Source organism: Marmota flaviventris, chromosome 1, assembly GCF_047511675.1.
Source record: "Marmota flaviventris isolate mMarFla1 chromosome 1, mMarFla1.hap1, whole genome shotgun sequence".
Taxonomy (NCBI): domain Eukaryota; kingdom Metazoa; phylum Chordata; class Mammalia; order Rodentia; family Sciuridae; genus Marmota; species Marmota flaviventris.
The window spans coordinates 169,935,657-169,956,041 of record NC_092498.1 but is presented as its reverse complement, the minus strand read 5'-3'; the positions used below and the strand labels follow the sequence as shown (position 1 = coordinate 169,956,041).

General features: G+C 42.4%; 1 protein-coding gene across 4 annotated transcripts in view; it reads right to left on the bottom strand.

The window, feature by feature from the left end:
* Positions 1–20,385, bottom strand: part of Flnb (filamin B) — a 144,687-nt gene that overhangs the window by 83,380 nt on the left and 40,922 nt on the right. For all 4 annotated transcript variants that reach the window (XM_071619066.1, XM_071619049.1, XM_071619052.1 and 1 more), the window contains exons 2-3: positions 1,834–2,082; positions 113–210 (exon numbers count right to left, since the gene is read on the bottom strand). In XM_071619066.1, coding sequence (XP_071475167.1) covers positions 113–210; positions 1,834–2,082 — 347 coding nt within the window. The remainder of the gene's footprint in view (positions 1–112; positions 211–1,833; positions 2,083–20,385) is intronic.

The following is a 20,385-nucleotide window of genomic DNA, read 5'->3' as shown; positions in this document are numbered from 1 at the left end:
AAGGCTGAATGCCAAGATCCGACTGCCCCTATGACCCAGAAAGGTATCCAGAGTGGCAGAAATAAACCAAGGGATGGGGCAGGTTCATGGGACATGGCACATGTGTTTATACCTGTGGGACACCCAGCCAGTCATCTGCCTGCTGCATGGCTTCTCGGGCATTATCCACAGGCTTCCGTGGATCCCAGGACTCCCAGTCTGGGCACAGACCTGTTAACACAAAATATGCTTTTAGCAGAGCAGATCCAAGAGACTAAAAGAAGCCACGTGTCTAAAATTAAACCCATTTACTCTCTTAACTCAAGAGAAAAATTTCCTCCAAAATCTCAGTGAATTCTATATTTTAAGGATCACACTCTTCTACATTAGCAGAGGCTTCTCCTTTAGGCTGCTATGTTCCCACATTAAGACAGGGGCTCCCCATTCCTTGAAGATCTGCTATGACAAACAAAGCCGATAAGATTATGTGGGCTTCATGACTTTTGCGGGGAGAAATTCTTTTGATCCTATTCCTGGATAGAGCTGAAAAAAGACAGAACTAGCATCTGTGTGGTTCAAAAATCTACTTGCATGAAGACACAGTCATAGAATTATTTTCAAAGTCTTTATAAACACACGAAGTATAGAACTGGAGTAAAAATCCTCAGATTTAAATTGGGAAGAGGCATCCTAAGTTCTGTTTTTAAATGAATGGAAGAAGAGGGCAGTGGGAGATGAACTAATGCTGTGCTTCAAGTTCTTCCTGAATGATACCACGTTATGGGCTCTCAAGGAAGAATGCAGCTTGATCAGCCCTCCTCCTTTACTCAAAGGACACTAGCTAGTACTCCTTTGGTTGTATTTAGGACTGCTACCTTATTAGATACTAATAGGAGTTGGGAGCAGTGGCGCACTTCTGTAATCCCAGAATCTCAGGAAGCCGTGACAGGAGGACAACAAGTTCAAGGCCAGCCTGAGCAACTTTGTGAAAACCTGCCTCAAAATGAAAATAAAAAGGACTGGGGATGTAGCTAAGAGGTAGAATACCCCTGGGTTATCCCTGGTGACTCTTTTCTGAGTGGCTCAGTGTACACCAAGATTGTAAAACAAACAAAAATCTAATGTGCCCAGCATATACAGATCACTCAGTAAATGGAAAATATAATTATCAAAGTAGTTTTTTTTTTTTTTAATTAAAAACAATTTTAGGGGGTGCATGTAAACACTGGCTCTGGTTTTTCTATTGAGTGTAGGGCGGTAAACTCTATCCATCAATCTAAACCCTTCCAGTGAGGATAATTACAATCTTGGTGTACACTGAACCACTCAGAAAAGAGCCCATCAAGGGTGGAAAAGACTCCAACTGGATCCTGATCAAGCACTATTCCACAGCAATACAGAAAGAAAGGAGTGAAAAAAGCCATATATAGTCAAACCAGTGGTTAATAAAAACAAGAACTTTCCACTCTATGGAAGTTTTTAGATTTTCATGCCAAGCCACCTAAGAGGGTCACATATTTCTGCCAAAGCCATCCAGAAACCAGGCACCAATGTGGGAAGACACAGGACTTTGGAGTCTGAAAGCTAAACCCACGGTCTGCTCCAAGCATAAGCACTGAGGCCTTTGCTGGGAATTTAGACGACTAGATTCAATGCTCCAATATATCTGTGGACACACCTAGAACATCTGCCACTGGAAGGGTGAACAGTCATTTTTAGTTCCATTATTTGTCATAGAGTAGGCTAAAACCAGGAGACACACACCAGTTACAGCTAAGCTTGAAGCCAACCCCAGAAGTTTAGGGCCCAATGACTCCCATCCCAAGAGATGATTTAGGCAGAGAGGGTACTTACCTGGAGCACAGCTGTCAACCAGGGCTCCCAGGGCTTTGCCATCTTGCCAGTTCTGGTTGAAGTTGGTGATGGGCAAATAAGGGATCTTGTTCTGAATCCATCCCAGCAGCCTCTGCTTTGGTGTCTGCTTCTTGGCATCGTCATCCCCTTCATCCTCCCACACGGGCATGGAGATGGAATAGTGGAGAATCAGCGTCCATACCAGGCCCAAGATGAGCTTCAGGTTCCCATCCACAATGGCTTTGCTATCTGTGGAGACAGGCATAGGTATGGTCATTCTTTTGGGTGACCCAAGCATGAATCATGCCCCTGAGTGAATGAAGTTCTCACCCCTAAGATATTTGAGAGTGAACGGGAACAATGCTAGGATTTGCATCAAAATACTTGAGGATGGGAATAGAGGAAATATGATTCCAAAATGTTATTCACTGGCACCACTGGATCATGAGGATGCACTATACTATTGTCTCTATGTGGATGCTTGAAATTTTTCATAAGAAAAAGTTTTTACAATTTATAAAAAATCATTTCAGAAATATAAATAATAAAAAGGTGTCTAAGCTAAGGTTGTGGCTCAGTGGCAGAGTGCTTGCCTAGCACATGTGAGGCACTGGGTTCAATCCTCAGCACCACATAAAACTAAAGAAATAAAATAAAGGTACTGTGTCCATCTACAACTAAAAATTTAAATAAATAGGTACATAATTAAATTTTTAAAGGAGGGTGGAGGCATCACTGAGAAAACCACCTGCTAACCTGGTGTCACAGTCTAGACTATATGTGTGTATGCTTGTATACACTAATGTCACAGTGTTTGCTGCCCTGAATGTATATTATACTATACTGTTGACTGTTTTGCAGTGCTGGGGATGGAACCCAGGGTCTCACACGTTAAGTAAGTGCTTTTCCAATGAGCTGCATCCCCAGCCCTACAATCAGCTTTTAAATGCTTCTTTTCACTATTAATATGTCTTAGTCATCCTTTCCTTATAAATATTGTTTTCATTTATACTCCCATCTATAGGTTTAAGAGGACAGAGTCCTCTTAAATCTCACCAATGCTCAGTGTTTTCAGTTTTGACAAAAATTGACAAGTCAATTTTTCAAAAGAGGAAATCATTTAATAGTTAAAATGACGCAAATGGGCAAAGCCAAGGGGGGAAGTGGGAAGCCAAAGTCATAGCCCCTTTCTAGTCTTCCCTCTGCTTGACAAAACACCACACTTTGACCAGCGCTTCCAGTTCTCTGTCCTTTTACCAACGTCCATCTATACCCACAAAACTCAAACAACAGCTGGGTACAGCAGTGCATTCCTGAAATCCCATCTCGGGATGCTGAGGCAGAAGGATCACAAGTTTGAGGCCAACCTGAGCGACTTAATGAGACCCTGCCACCAAGCTGGGGTGTATCTCAGTGATACGGCAACCCTGGGTTCAATCCCCCATACAAATGAATTAAAAAAAAAAAAAAAACTCAAGCATTATAAATATTATCTTTAAATATCTCTATCTCCCTCTCCCTCAGTTTCTTATCTCCCTCACTACCAAACATCCACCCCCTTGTACAGGGACCCCAAGGTGAAAACAGTAGAACCACCTTGGGATCTTCCTTCAAATCCCTGGTATAGTTTGCACAGTGTATCATCTCCCCCTACCCTAATCTCTTGGCAAATCTCTATACCTTCCCAATAAACATCAACCTTCTCCTCTTTTGCAGCATCTTGAACAGCCATTGAAGAAGTTAAGTCTCTGTTCACATAACCCAGCACCATCTTTCTAGTCCTTATTCCCTGGTCCTGACTTCCACAGTCAACTCCTTAAACACACCTTCAGAACCTACACAAGTTCCAGTGAGCTTTACCCTTGTCACCCATACCCACCCACCATAACCCATTCTCAGGCTCAAAGATGGCCTATTCCCCCAAGATATCTTATTCTGAACCCCAGGGCCTTTTGGTATTCTGTATTCCTTTGATGGAAAGACTCTTTACACCATCCTCCTGCAAGACAAACCCTGGTTCATCATTCAGGCACCAAACCTCAAGGTTGGTGGTGCAACATTCCCACCAGCATGTGTGTTGTAAACAGGCCAGGGACCTCTCCCTCAACATAGGACCTTCTGTCCGTTTCCCTGACTCCTACCCTCAGGCCCCAGGAATGCCTAGTAGAGAGTAACCAATCCTTCTTCATCTTTGAGTCACCCCTGTGCTCCACCACAAGCCACCTGGGTTACACATACACCAGATTGCACACAATGAAACCCAACTACAACCACATGCCACTAAGGAGTGCATGGTCTGCCACTCAAAACTGAAAGACTGAGGGCTTTTTAAAAATTAAGCTGGTTGGGTCTGGGGTTGTGGCTCAGGGGTAGAGCGCTCGCCTAGCATGCTTGAGGCACTGACCCTGTCTCAAAATAAAAAATATTCGATCCTCAGCACCACATAAATGCAAAATAAAGATATTGTATCTACTTAAAACTAAAAAATAAATATTAAAAACAAATAAATAGAAAAATATAAAAATTAAGCTGGTTATTGTTGGATCTCTTACAACAAAAGATCCTCTAAAAGCCCACACCCAAACCCACAGAAACCAAGAACAAATTTCACAGTTGCAGATTCAGGCATAATAAAACCTGATCAAGTACATTGGACAAATAAAGATTATCATGAACTGGCTGGTTAGACAAACTAAATTCAAGCAATCTTCACTTCAAGAGTGAAGGTATCCAAGAATTTTCTATGTAATTAATTGTCAAATAATAACTTTGAAGCAGGACTATCTACATAATTCATAGTACCTAGTTTTTAAAAAAAAAATGGAAATGCAGGGCCCTTTGCCCAAAAAGCATGGAGAATTTAAAGACCACAACATCATTAAATCAAGTGGAGAGCCCTCTGAGCATACAGGTTGTGTGAACACAAGGCCAGTCCTGCTTCTAAGGTCCTCCAGTCAATATAGGAGCAGTGGTCCACAGAAAACCCTGGACTCTGCACTTGGTATCTGAGCAATTAATTCATGGCAGTCCTTGACCATGACTAAAATTTTTGGATTATATATCCTGTTACAAGGTTATCTTTGAAATGCTATTCATTGCCAACTTATTACCTATCGATCATCAGAATTTCCAGGTCAAATTTCCATTCCAGTTTCCTTTATTCAAGCTAAAGGCTTGAAGAATAATCTTCAAAAATGTGGGCAGGCAAGGTGTAGTGGTGCATATCTGTAATTCCAGTGACTGAGGAGGCTGACGCAGGAGGATCACAAGTTTGAGGCCCTCAACAATTTAATGAGGCCCTAAGCAACTTGGCAAGACCCTGTTTCAAAATAAAAAATATAAAGGGCTGCAAATGGAGCTTAGTGGTTAAGTGACCCTAGGTTCAATCCCTAGTACCTTGAAAAAAAGTGGGAGGGTGAGAAAGTGGGGGAGTGAAGTTTATGTGTGTCACCCAGCCACAAGCCACCAGTGTGCAAAACTCAAAACCTCCCAGAGTTTTGTGTTAAATGCTTTTCAAAAGCAAACCTGAAGATTTAATGCATAACTCAAAACACAAAGCAAGTTTGCTGTTTTGCTGTATTTTTATCTAGCTTACACATGCTGCTCTAAAGGAAAGAGACAAGAATCTTTTTTAAATCAAAAAGATTTGGGGGGGGGGAATATGACTCAGTTAAAGTCTGAGCCAAATTTATGAAAAATATAATGCCCAGGATTCTGTTTCCAATGAATTCAAGGTGGGTGTCCAAATGGGAAAGCCCCCATTACAGTCTCACTGGGATAAATGATACCTTCATTCTGCTATTCTAAGAAGCTGGAGGGAAAACAGTCCTTGTTCCAAAAGTGATTTTGACAGGTGAAAGTTCAAATGTCTGACCACATTCTTGGAACAATAAAAAATGGCAACTTACCCAAAAGGCCTCCCCAGTTCCCATCCACAGGAAACAGGAGACTCCCAGGCCTTGAAAACAAAAGGCTACACAACATCACAGAATCACTGTCTAACCATTACCACAGATTACAGAATTTTCAGACCTGAGTGTGCTCAGCAATGTTTATACTGACTATAAACATGGAGCAGAAATGTAAACAGAGCGGCTGGGGCTGTAGCTCAGTGGTACAGCACTTGCCTAGATGAGTGAGGCCCTGGGTTCGATCCTCAGCACTACATATAAATAAACAAACAAATAAATAATTGTGTTGTGTCCATCTACCAAAATAAAAAGAAATGTAAAAGGAGGAAAAGGTCAAATCAGTCAAAAGCCTCTACACTTTGAGCGTTGCTTGAGGGCCTTTTTCAGAAATAAGGTAGCACCCAGCATGCCTGCCCCATCTCCTGGTGGGGGCAGATGTCAGTGCACTGGAATCTGAGCATTGATTCCTCCTCCCAAACCCCAATTGCAATTCCTACATAACCATTCCTGGTTCTGGACAATACTGATCTTCAAACCATATACTCTCATATGTTAAATTATCCAGTGTTGCTTTTAAGTGAGGTCAGAAGTTTTTGTTGTTGTTGTTGTTGTTGTTTTAATTTTAATTGCTGGAAAATTCAGTTGAGCTACTTGTCATTTCTGCACATCAGTTCTCCAGCCCTCATTAAGATGCATTCCATATACGCAATGGGGGTATTTACAGGTAGAAGCCAGCTATTTTTAGTCTCTCTGCAAAAGCATCTTGGAAACGTCTATTTAGAGAACCAGTTCCCCAGAGTAAGGGAGACGAAGGCCTTTCTCATCTCCATTCCCATTGGCAGGGCCAATCCATGCAACCACCTGTAAATCCACCACATCTAACACTGCATTATCCACAGGGTTCCCAGAGGCTGTCAACAATTAACCAAGTTCACCTTGAGGTGGTAACCCACGAAGAAAGGTTATCTTTGACCACAACATAGCTAATAGAAAGGTCAGAAACAGCCAATGAGTGACTACAGGAATCAAGGAGTAATATAGTGTGGCTAGGACATGTCACCAAGGCCATGTTCCACACTATGATTTGATCTTTTGGGAATAGAATGCCATGCTCTCTCTCCCTGTCCCTTCAGCTCCATCACCCTCCAAGAGGCAGAATGGCAGAGTAGTTGCAATAACAGGCTCCAGAACCAGCAGCAACTCAACTGTTTTTCATTTAGAATGACCCCTCCTCCCCCATCTATTGAGTAGGAATGTGAACAACTTCATGGGATTGTTATAAAGAGTAGGCAGATCAAAGAATGCCAAGAATTGAGCACAATGCAGGACACACAGTAGGTACTCTCTCTTTCCTCATGTATTCACCTGATATGTGCCAAACACTCTTCCCTAGTGCGAGAAAGCCAGAAGCCATAATCCAAGTGTTATGGAAAATCAAAGGAAATATGCTACGAATTTACATGATTGAAATGTTCTATTTTCAATTCTCTGAGACAAGCAATTTATTAGATAGGCCGAGCTCACTTGTTCCCAGGGGATGCGGATCCACATTGCAGTAATCCTGGGACATGTGGGGATCTATACAAGGAGAATACTTCTGAGTTGAATGGTGAAAAGAGACCAACATGGCCTGAGACCCCCAAACAGGTACCCAGAGAAAGTCCAGCTACTGAACTCCTGACAATTTATCATACTTTCCTGAAAGAGAGTATGGAACTTTGAGCAGCTCCTTTGGGTGGATGTTTAGCCCTTCCTTGACTTCCGAGCTTCATGGTACCCCAAGCTCACCCTTCACCCTTGGTTTGCAGCCTACTTGGCCCAGAATTCCCTTCCCATCTCCTTTTTTCTTGGGCTGGTTAATGTCTCTTCTACCTCATCCAACTCCACAAAATTAGAAAAAGCGCCCTGTAAAGCACGCCTCAGGGTGTATGCCCTCTCCTTCAGTGCACCTCCTACAACTGTTAAAGAATCACCTTCCTGGCACATCTGCCTCCTCTGCAAAAGTTCAGCCCCCACAAAATCAGGAACCTAGTTGATTTTGCTACCAAGTCCCTCTGAGGAACAAGCTAACAAATACTCAGCTCCCTGGCACCTTCTCACCTCCAGCGTACTAGGAGAGGCAGTGCTGCATGTTGTAAAGTAGGTGCAAAAAATAAACCAGGCATGGTAGCGTATACCCTAGTGCCAGCTACTTGGGAAGCTGAAGTAGCTTGAGTGGTCCAACCTGGGAAAAATAGCAAGACAACCATCTCAAAAAAAAAAAAAAGTACATATGCAGTCTCTTCAGACAGAAATCTAAACTGTTCCAGGCTGTGGTCATCTCTGAACCCTGCTGCCCCTACCTATAACACAGCATGTGGCAGCACAGAAGCCAGGGAGAGGTAGATCAGAAAAGGTACAGACTCTGCAGGTGATGAGCTCAGCTCCACCACCCACTCTCTCTTTGTAAACTGAGATGATGCTGGTCCTCTCCGTGTAGAACTGCTAAGAGGACCAAATGCAGTAATACTGCAGCCCTCAGATCCTCACATGGTGCTAATGATATTAATTATTAATATTCTTATTTTTTTTTTAGAGAGAAAGAGAGAGAGAGAATTTTTTAATATTTATTTATTTATTTTTAGTTCTCGGCATACACAACATCTTTGTTTGTATGTGGTGCTGAGGATTGAACCTGGGCCGCACGCATGCCAGGCGAGCGCGCTACCACTTGAGCCACATCCCCAGCCCAATTATTAATATTCTTACCATCACTGATTCCACATACTTTTATCAACCTTGAGACAGCAAAGGGAGGAGGAAAAAGTGACAGCTTAGCAATTCAAGGTAGAACTCTGCAACTTTGCAACTGGGGCTTCCTGTGGGCCTTGGCTGCTGGGTGAGCCTGAAGCACCAGCAGCAGCCTATACAGGGCTGCTCCAAGGTAACCTCACACTGCAGCTCTGATCACCTAGTCCAGATCCTGGGCAGCAAGACCCAGTGCCCACTGACATGCCAGATTGGCTCTGCAGTTTCTCTCCATCAGGTCTTCTTTCAGACCCCCCACCCCCTGGAGGTGGTGGGTGGCTTGATTATAGTCCTCAGGCTTAGTCTAAACAAGAGAGCAGCCTGAACAACAAGGAGACAGTCAACCACTCTCCTCAGTGAGTATCTAGTTCTGATGCCTAGAATCCTAACCTATCCCTGAGACTAGGTTAAAGAGGATCTATCTCAGTCAGTCGCTCAGGACCAGGGTCACATTTCCAAGGGTCTAACGACCCATTCACATAGCTGATGATGGACAGTGCAATCTGGCTCTGGTATTCCCAAGGTCCCTGAGCAGGATAAAGAGGGCCAGACCAGCTTCTCTCCCCTCTTCTCTGTCAGCCCTTCGCAAACCAATTAAGGGGCAGTAGGAAATAAGGCAGATTCTTACAACCAGGTGACTTGGAGCCCTGGTGACTGAAGTTTATCTGGGGGAAATAGTTTTTCCCCTTCTTCCCAGGCACATGGCTTCCAGCTAGACAACTATTCCCAGCCTCTCAGTGGTACAGCTGTGTCCCAATGGACAGTGAGCAGAAGTGAAGCATGCCCTCACTTTGGGACCATGACCCAGGTCATGGCAAGCATTCTCCACACACTTTCCACCACTGCCAGCCATAGTCACCTCAATATGACCTGCCTAGGGAGAGGCCTGGCAAGACAGGGGAAAAAACCTGGGTCCCAGAATCAGATGCCAACCTGAGGGTGAAAAATACCATCCTTTCACATTCTTTCCACCACTGTTCTTTTTAAAAGATGTCTTTGTTATGGTAGTTGAACTACAACAAGAAGACATCCTGGGCTTCAGAAGACCTTAAGTCACATGGGCTTATTTCAATCATTAAGAGAAAACACAGACCACAATAAAATAAGGATAGACCAGGAAACTAGGGCCAGCTGGATTTCTGATTCTCTTTCCTGCTCATGAACTGTTCAAGGATTGTAAAGGAGCCATTGGACTAGACTGTTTAGGAGTTCATTCAGAAGAAGGTCTTTATGTTGGTAATTTTTCAAGAGATGATAAAACACACCATGGTGTTGGCACATGGTATGAAAAGCCTTTTGCTGGATTGAGAATGATTTTGAGGCCACATCTGGACTCAGCAAGAAAGACTACTAAAATGGATTACCAACACCTGCCACGAAAAGTTATGTGGAATGGAAGCTCAGGAAAGATTACTGTGCAGATTGGTAATGTCTGTCCTGGGCAAGGCATAGAGAAGGGGTGGCCAGTATTTCTCTGCAAAAGAATTGAGTAAACATTCCCAAATCTCTAATTTGAGATTTCTACTATAGGCCCATAAAACATTCCTTAGGCATAAACTCACACTTCAAATTTCCTATTTTGTAAACTATCCCCTCTGTTTCTCACTTCCTGGACAATTTTTGCCTGAAATAGTTGGAACCAACTGTTTCATAAATACCTGATTTTTATTTTGGCATAGAGAGTTTGGTGAACTTTCAAAGCACAGATTGATGATGAACTGCTTTGCAAACACCCTATTTTATGGTTAAGAGGCATCACTTTATTTAAAAGTTCTATTTGGGGGTTGGGGATATAGCTTAGGAATACAGTCCTTGCCTAGCATGTGTGACACTCTGTGTTCAACTCTACCAAAAAACAAATAAAAATAATTTTTAAAAATCCATTTTTATCACCCAGTGGTTTTCTTTTCTTTTTCTTTTTTTTTTTTTTTAGAGAGAGAGAGAGAATTTTTTAATATTTATTTATTAGTTCTCGGCGGACACAACATCTTTGTTTGTATGTGGTGCTGAGGATCGAACCCGGGCCGCACGCATGACAGGCGAGCGTGCTACCACTTGAGCCACATCCCCAGCCCCCAGTGGTTTTCTTTTCAATGCCACTTTTGAAAACTTTTAGAAATTAGTTTACCTCCAACGATAAAGCCACAGTGAGACCTGAGCAGGTGAACACCTGTAATCCCAGCAATTCAGGAGGCTGAGGCAGAAGGATCTCAAGTTTGAGGCCAGCCTCAGCAATTTAGCAAGACTCTGTCTCAAAATAAAAAGGGCTGGGTTGTAGTTCAATGGTAGAGTGCCCCTGGATTCATCCTCAAAACCCACCTCAAAAAACAAACAAACAAAAAAACCCACTGGACTAAATAATGAAATGGGTATATTAAAGGGCCTAGATTATAGTACCCTTTCACTTACTATTATAGGGAAATCCTCAAATTATTAGAATAAAGACTGTAACCTTGTTAGAAAGATTTTGAGAAAGAAGAAAAGGTACTCCAACATGGTCAAAGCAGTGCATTCTAAACTGGGTTCTTACCTCAAAGCTATAGGTCCCCACACAAACTCATCCTGTTACTACCATACAGATCCTAAGCAACTAACAGGACAAGGCCCCCAAGGACTCCTGAGCATGAGCAGTAAGTTGAGGAGCTCAGAGTCCAGCCTCTGGGAGGCTTAGGTTAAACCCCAGTGGGATCCCCTCAGGCCTCTGCATGGTGACCTTTAGGCTCTGGCTCACAGCTTCCAGCTACTGACCACTCTGAGAACATGTCCAGCTGAAATAACAAATGCTGGCTGTGAATGGAGATCCTCCTGACCTTTTGACTCCAACTCAGTTTGTCACATGCAGAGGCCACCTCACCTGACAAACAGCTCCATTCTCTGGGAGACAAGCCAGGCCCACCCAGGGGCCCTGTGCTCTTGCAAGCCTCAGAGAAGCCCTTGAGGAAAGGAACGAGGGCAGGAGAAACCAGACCTGGGAAAGACTCCTAATTTGTCAACAACAACAAAAACAAGAAAACAGCTCTGTATTACAGACCCTTCCCTTGAGCCAGGCCCTATGTGCCATGCATCCCCTCCTGAAACCTTCACAGGAACTTTTATGGTTAATCCCATTTTACAAATGAAATAACAGAGGTCTACAGAGATGAAGCCAGTGACAATTAGGGAGAGCCTAGATCTTGCTATTTCTCTGAATCCACATTATATCACAGCAGGTCAATGGGATAAATCCAGAAGTCATTACTCTCATTTTGCAGATGACAAGACTGAATAACAATCCTATAACTAATAAGTTTTTGTCCTTGAGAGGTAAACCAGACTTCTCTGACTCCCAGGCAGGGCCTCTGGACTTCTACCTGACCCAGTTATTCCCTTCATCTCTACAAGCCTCCAGGACAAAACACAGCAGAAGGACAGCACATACAATGATTACATAAGACACAGAAAGTGCAAATGGGAGCCTGATCTACTATAATACTTGGTTCTCTAATGATCATGGTCTTGTCCTGCATCAGGAAGGTCCCCACGTGTGCCTCACAGCTTGGCACAGGGCCCCTCCTTAGCCAACTCCTTAGGAAAAGATACAGCTATCCTTTGAGTCCAATGCTGTCAGCCTGGCTCTTCTTTGAAAAAGAGAAATTTGGGACCTCATCTATTTGAAAGCCCAATTTGTTATTTTCTGGGTTTTTTGTCTTTGAGGTTTGGTTTTTTGAGGGGTGTGGGGGGTAATCAGGGATTGAACTCAGGGGCACTCGACCACTGAGCCACATCCCTAGCCCTATTTAGTATTTTATTTAGAGAGAGAGTATCACTAAGTTGCTCAGCACTTCACTTTTGCTGAGGCTGGCTTTGAACTCAAGATCCTCCTGCCTCAGCTCCCTGAGCTACTGGGATCACAGGCGTGTGCCACCACACCAGGCTCAAATTTGTTATCTTCTGGTTTTACATCCCATGAAAATTTCCTAACTGCCTACTGAGCTCCAGGCCTTGTGATAACAAATTAAACTTTTAAATAAGAAAGTAGACTAATTGGCTCTAAAACACTCCACAAAGACATGGCAACATTATTACACATGAAAACTGGTGTCTCCATAGGACAAGATGCTAAAGATCTTATTCAAGGGTGAAAAAAAGAGTAAAAAACTCTTTGGCTCTTTGTGCCCCATGCTAGGCTATGGTTTCTTTTCTTTTCTTTTTTTTTTTTTTTTTTCATTATTAAAAATTAAATAAAAAATTATAATAATGAATAGAATAGGTAGTCATCCTTCAACTGCAAACTTGTAAAAGTTCAACATTGTTACAAAACCAGACAAGGTGACTTTCCTCATTTGAAAGAGGAGAAATCAGTTTGCATTTCCCCCTGTAATTCACCTCATGTTACAACAATGGCAGCCTGCCCAAAGATTGTGAAGTCATAAAAGGAACAAAACTCCCAACTTACAGTCTTGAATAGGAATCAAGCCACGGGAAATTCCAAATAATTTATAACTGCTGGCTCTCACCAACACCCCAGAAAGAGGATGAGGTTAGAGGAAAGAAATTCTCAGAGGACAGACAAGGGGACACTTTCCCAGCTCTCCCTTCATAGACACTTTTTGGATGGTTCTCCTCCTTATACTAGGACATTAGCTTGGTTGATGGCTAGAATGTACACCCCCAAATCTGGAGCTTTTCAACCCACAGTGAGTGAGAAAGGCTTTGAACACACATCCTGCTCAGTCACGACAGAGCTAACCCCAAAGAACTCTCAGCCTATCTTACAGGTGGAACTCCACTTCTCCAACATCCAGAGTGAAAAAGAGCAGGGTGGAGGCACAAAAGGCAGGGAGCCCACTCAAGAGTCAGTCTGCTAAAATACAGCATTACCCAGGGTCACAGACATTAAGTCAGTCAGTGATGAAGCAGCCAGAAGCCCAGACATCCCGGTATCTAAGGGGGGTCAGAGAAGCCCGGTTCATCTCCCGTATGCAGGACACAGAAGCTGTGGGACTGAGGGGGTCCATGCCCTGTGCTTGGTCTCCCCATCTGAACAATGAGAATAATAGCTGGGCTCATCTCATCAAGCTGTTGTAACATCAGGCAGTAATGGCAGTAGCACCTGCCTATGGTGGTGGTTCCATACTATCAACAGGAACTACAGCAACTATTACTACCACTATAATAATATAAATAGACACAAGTTTAGGAACTAATAATGCCCCATTAGTATTTAAAAAAACAAAACAAACAAACAAAAAAAACTCAATGCCACTCTATTCTGGTTCAAGACTATTCAAAGCCCAATGCCACAGAACTCAGCCTTCCAAGAAGGACAAGCATTCCATCTGCTAACAACCACGAAAGCCAGGCCCACAAGGGCCCTGGGATTAAAGCTGATAGAATCAAGATGTTCTCTGCTCAGTGAGCTGCTGAATGAACTGGCAGTTTGCTAAAATCTGCAGGCCACCCCGACTCCTCCAGCAGATTCCTGAGCAGTCTGCAGGGGCTGGGCCAGGCCACTGCTGACAGAAAATTAAATGCAAAGTCAATAAATTCAATTTGAAGCACAAAGTATTCAAGAAAGTTCCATAATGTGGTTTCTTTTTCTAATAGGAGATGGGGGAGATTTGGGTATTAAAGTGATCATTTCAGCTATTAAAATAGTTCATTACAACAATAAAACATGGCGGCGGGGGGGGAGGGCAGAACACAACTTAAATGCCTCTCTGACAAAAAGTGGTAAACAAATTTTACATCCAAGCAAAAGAGTAACAGGCTATGGTGGAAAGAATGAGAAAGATGTGTTTCTTCCAATTGTGACAGGCATCCATGATGTATTAAGTAAGGGAAGAGGACAAGCTGCAGAGAAGTATGGATCACGTAATCCTGTTTTTTTAAAAAACCTGGCTCTGCATCTAAACAGAAGGGCCTGGAAGCACCCACACCACTGGTCTCCCTGGCTCCCTCTAGGAAGAAGACCCAGGAGGTGGTGTCAGAAGATGGATTTTCATTTGTTGTTACTGTTTTCTGTATTATTTGAATTTTTAAACGTTAAATTACATATATTCCTTTGATAATAAATTTTAGTACCTATCACCCATAAAAAAGAAAGATAATAATGTACTTTTTCTTTTTTCTTTTGGTACTGTGAATTGAACTCAGGGTCACTTTACCACTGAGCTAAACTCTCAACCCTTTTTATTCTATTTTATTTTATTTTATTATAAGATAGGGTCTCAATAAGTTACTGAGACCTGCTCAAAATTGCCGTCCTCCTGACTTGGCTTCCTGGCTCACTGGGTCGATGATAGGAATATGCTACCACGCCAGGAAATAATGTCTATATTAAGGAGCTCTTCATTTTAACAAAGTTGCTTGTTGGAATCTTTAGGCACTAATGTGGGAAAATCAACAGGCTTCATCAAAAGATAAAAGCAATGTGCTTAGTTTGCATTTGGGTAAAGGGGACTGGGCTCCTGGTGTACAGAATCTTTCCCAAAGAGATAAGAAATGGTTCACTGATCATGCAATTGCTTCTGGGTAGAGAAGCAGACAGTGAGGAGTAGGAGGGAAAGGGCCCCTCACCTTGTACACCTCACATGCCTTTCACTTTGTGTGATGTCACCTCTCCACAATGAATACCCAGGGACTGGTTGTCTTTCTGAGGAACTCCTTTGCTCAGTCTTCTCACAGTGGCCAACTAAATGCTTCCCATTCCTCACCAGACACACCCCTCCTGGACAAGCAGGCTCCAAACCTCAGGAGATGGCCTTTGCCATTTCCAGTCTGTCAGAGGACTAGAAGATGCCGAAGATTACATTGCAAGAGGATAAAGTCATCTGGTTGCCATTACTGGTGCTTTTCAAGCCAACAGCAACAACAACAAAATCAACCCCATACCTTTCTGACCCCTTCAGGACCCCTTCCTGGCACCCTGAGAGCACCCTTTCATGATGCAGAGGTCCAACCTAATCCAGGTCAAATACCCTACTGAATTCTCACAACTGCTCCATAAAGTACTATTAGCTCCATTTTCCAGATTTAAAAAACTGATGAATGAGTAAACTAAACCCAAAGCCACATAGCCCATAAGCAGTGGAGCAGGAACTTGAACCCAGGTCATCAATTCCAGAATCCATTCTTGACCATTCCACCCTGGAGCCTGGAAGAGGCACAAACAGGAAGAGGCCCATACATGGACTTGGTGGTGATACAAATGCTGCCAAAACTGTAAAAAGCCAAGAAAGGGGAAATGCTGAGGGTTACATCATCCTCCTAAGAGATTTATCACTGTGCCCCTGAACTCTGTCCCATGATAGACAGTCATGGCAGTAAGATAAACAGACCAAATACACAGCAGGTCAGCCTCGCTGAAAGGGAAGCACGTTCTAACATTCCTGAGGCGCACTGTCCCAGTGCGGAGCAAGTGAGTGACACACGATGAATAGCCAAGACACGGCCCCAGCCATCAGCTGCCACTATGGCTAAAGACTGCAGTCCACAGCCACCTCTCTTTATTACAGGCTCGACAGACTGCTAGAGTCAGAAGCTCCCTCCCAGCTCCCAGAAATCACCCTGGAGCCTACAACTCAAAGCTGCACTGCCTGAATTTGGCTCTAAGGAGAACTGTGCAGCGTCCCCAGATCACACATAAACCCAGCCCTCTCCTCTCACCACCTGAGCTATCTACTAGTGATTTCCTTCAATCAACTCATATTTTCTTTTTTCCCTATCTTAAGCAATTACACCTATGAAATCACAGGTTCAATAAATGAGCTGCACTTTTTAAATACATACAAAAATACCAGCTACAACTGTTAAATGTCAGTGGTGCAACACTAAGCGTAAGCATCAACTTGAGTACCATGCCTTAGAAAAGACTGCACTAGATGTTTGCTGGCTTTCCAGACAAAAGAGTTTCTGTGGAAACACTAGACTGAATGCCTTTTTTTTTTTTAAGTCTCATTGTGCTGCCCACATTGGCCACCAACTTTTGAGCTCAAGTTGTAAGTGATCCTCCCACCTCAGATAGAGGCATGCTGCCATGCCTGGCTCTGAACAATTTTTAAATTACTGCAGGACTTCTCAGAGCTTTTAATATGCAAATGTAAATTGACAATCTCCAAGGAAGGACTAAGATATCATGCAGAATTTCCAAAATGTTATTGGACTAGGGGAACTTTTTAAAATTCTATCTCAAAGGGGACTGATGTTGTATAGAAGATACTTCAGGGAATTCTATCTTAAACTCTTCTTCAGATCCTCCACAAGCTTCTCCCAAACATGTTAAGAATTTAGGAGATTATATTTCATAAAAATGTAGAGGTAGGGTGAGAGAGACAGGCAATAACTAATGACAATAGTAGGAATGCAGGAAACAAGTGTTTCTGCGTCAGTGCTTAAGAAATGAGAATCTTGATCCTCAGAATCAAAACGTTTTAGAAATGAGGAGCAGAAAAAAGCAAGCTCTCAAAGCATCATTCCTAACCACGGGTGCTAAAGGGAAGCACACCCTTGCACAAACTCGGTAACCACAGTGTTTATAAAACTTTGTGATAACCAACTCACTCAAAACCACACTGAGAGATATCTTATCGCTTCAGGACAAACTGTACATCTTAAACACAGGCAATGATTTAGAAGAATTCATGGCAAAACCAGCCTTCTCCTTCCTGGATGTCAAAATCTTCGTCCACAGATAACATATTGCTAAAAGGGAAGTAGCAGAGACAGAACCCAGTAATTTGGACCACTGTTTGTCAGTAGAAAAGAGTTATTCTGATGGAGGCAAATGGAATAACGTTATGAATGGGGGAGATCTTAAGAACCTCCACCCACTGCCACTTAGCTTAAAAATCCTAGGTGGGAAAGGGGAGAGAACTTAGTGAAAGGAAGAACTGTTTCCATAATAACTGAAACGCTACTTAGGGATTAAAAACCCATAAGCCCAATAATAGCAGTAAGCCACACAGCTTGGGTGCTGATGAAATCCACTCTGTAAACTTCCATGTGGTTCTGGAACCAAACCCAAGATGTAGTCAACTGTAATGTATGACAGGGACAGAACCCAGGTCCTGCCTTTAGTATCACTGTGATTCTAGTACCTAGTATTGTGCCTATCACACAGTAGAAAGGAGAAAAGGAAAAGTAGGGACCTACTACCATCTACTACCTAACCTACAACCACCCATCAACCAGTCAACCAACCAATTACAAACCAGTCCAACCAAACCACCAACAACTACCACCAATCAACTAACCAACCTAACTATGCAACCAGTGACCAACAACCAACCAACAGAAGACCATCCACCCCTCAACCAAACTCCAAAACAGCCATAAAATCCCAGCTGGACTCATCCCTGCCTGCCCTCTCCCACCATATCTATTCTTTACCCCAATCCTGCAGATCATCTTTGAGATGCTCCCCAGTCCTGATAATGTCAGGCTAACTTCGGTGGCCACTCCGTCTAGGCCTATGGATCTAAACTCTTCCCAAACTAACCCCAGCAGGGCCACCTCACATCCCTCGGTACAGCTTCTCAGGAACGTATGAAACAATCTGCATGCTAGGTAAAGGTACACAAGTTAGACTAGACACAAAATATAAGAAAATTGAGAGATATCCAAACTATTAAATGTTGACTTAAGTGCCTGAAAATGAATGCCTTCGCTAATCACTAATTTGAGTATTCATAGAAATTACATTACTCTTGAAAACAAGTTATAGGTTCATTTTCTCATGTTCCAAGATTTCTGAGAAATTACAGTAAAATAAATGAGTTAGACACAGCCAAACAATAAAATACAAATATAAGCAAAAACCTTTTTTTTTTTTAACTTTCAAATTATTTTTTTTTTTTTTTTATTTTTTATTCTCCTGGTTTTTTTTTTTTTTTTTTTTTTTAATTTTTATTGTGGGTTGTTCAAAACATTACAAATTTCTTGACATATCATATTCCACACTTTGATTCAAGTGGGTCAAATTATTTTGTAGCAATTCATGTAAACACTTTTTTGGAGGGGGGCAGGCGCTAAGAATGAAAGTGAGTGTGTTTTATTATATTTGCTATGCCCAGCTCAGGGCCCAAAGTCTTCAAACATTCCAGCATCCATGACAAAGTCACAAAGCCCTCTAGGCTCTTCTCTGCCTGCCCGCCCAGCTCACCCAGCTCGCCTCATTCTCCATAGGCTGCTCTCCTATGCTCCAGTCATCAGGAGAACACCAACTGTGTATCCCTCCAGTATTAGCACAAGCTGTTCCCTTTCTGAGGAATGCTGGTAGCCCTCCCCTCCCATCTTTTGCCCTCCTGCCTTCTCAGTCATCTGTCAGGATTCAGCTTGTAGTCAGGCACAGTGGTGCACACCTGTAATCACAGCAACACAGCAGGCTGAGGCAGGAGGATCACAATTTCGAGTCCAGCCTCAGCACTTTAATGAGGTCCTAAGTAACTGAGACCCTGTCTCAAAATAAAAAAATTTAAAAGTCTAGGGAGGGCTGGGGTTGTGGCTCAACAGTAGAGCACTTGCCTGGCACGTGGAGGGCCCTGGGTTCGATTCTCAGCACCACATATAAATAAAATAACTATAATTAAAAAATAAATATTAAAAAAAAAAAAAGTCTAGGGATGTGGCTCAGTGGTAAGCATCCCTGGGTTCAATCCCTGGTATGAAAAAAAAAAAAAAGATTCAGCCTCCTCTGACACATTCCCTTCCCTTTGTCTCTGTGCTTTATGGCTGAAGAGAATATCTGACCATACAAAAGTGAAATTTCCTACAAGATCTACTAGGAAGCCAAGGGTCTTGGACATTTAGCAAGAGAAACTACCATCCTAAACAGCCTCCTTGCTTCCTATGACTGATATTGTAAGTCAGGTAGTCTTGCAGAAGGGAGCACGAGAACATAGGAACTTGAATACCAAAAAAGTCAGATCTTCATTTTTGGTAACCCATTCAGCATTTCTTTCCATTATGAATGGAGACCATATTAACACGGCTGATTAGCAGTACCTGTGGTATTATCACCAATAAAATCAGATCTTTTTTCTATCATGCCCTACTGTTAAAAAGACTTTGAAATTTTTTGTTTATTACTATGTCAATATTATGCCAGTAATTAGACTTGCTGATAAATCTTATTATTAAATTAATACAGATGTGCATATATTACTATATTCAAATTTTATTTCTAATAATTATATTTCAATATAACTGGTTTGCTTTGTAACCTCATATGTAATTTTATGCATAAGAGTGTGGTCTCTAAACAGATTAAGGAATCCAAGACACATAGTTAAGAACCTTAGTTTCAATTAATAACTTAAAACCAAGAAGTGAAAAGAATCCAAGGATGGATGTTTTGTAAAAAGAAACAAAGATTAATGGGAATATTCATGCCACGGCAAGACCTTAGTCATTTCTCTTAGGGCCCCTTGGAGGTCACTATGAAGGGGTCTCCCCACCAATCTGCCCACCCACCTCCACCTGAGTTGGTCTTCCTAAGCCATAGGTACATTCATGCTACTTCATACTTGAAACTTTAGACCTACTATCCTAAGGTCTAAAGTGGGATTTAGTAAACTTTTCTTGTAAAGAGTCAGATAGTAAATATTTTAGGCTTTGTGGGCCACATAGTTTCTCTGCAACTATTCAAATCTACCTCTATAATGAGAAAGTGACTATAAAAAATATATGAATGAATGGGTGTCACCTGGGTTCCAATAAAACTTTATTTACAAAAATAGGCAGAGGGCCAGATTTAACCCACAGGCCATAGTTTGCCCATCTGTACAGTACAACACTCTTTTTTTTTTTTTTTTAATGGTGGTGTTGGGGATTGAGCCCATGGCCTTGTGCATGCAAGGCACAAGCTATATCCCCA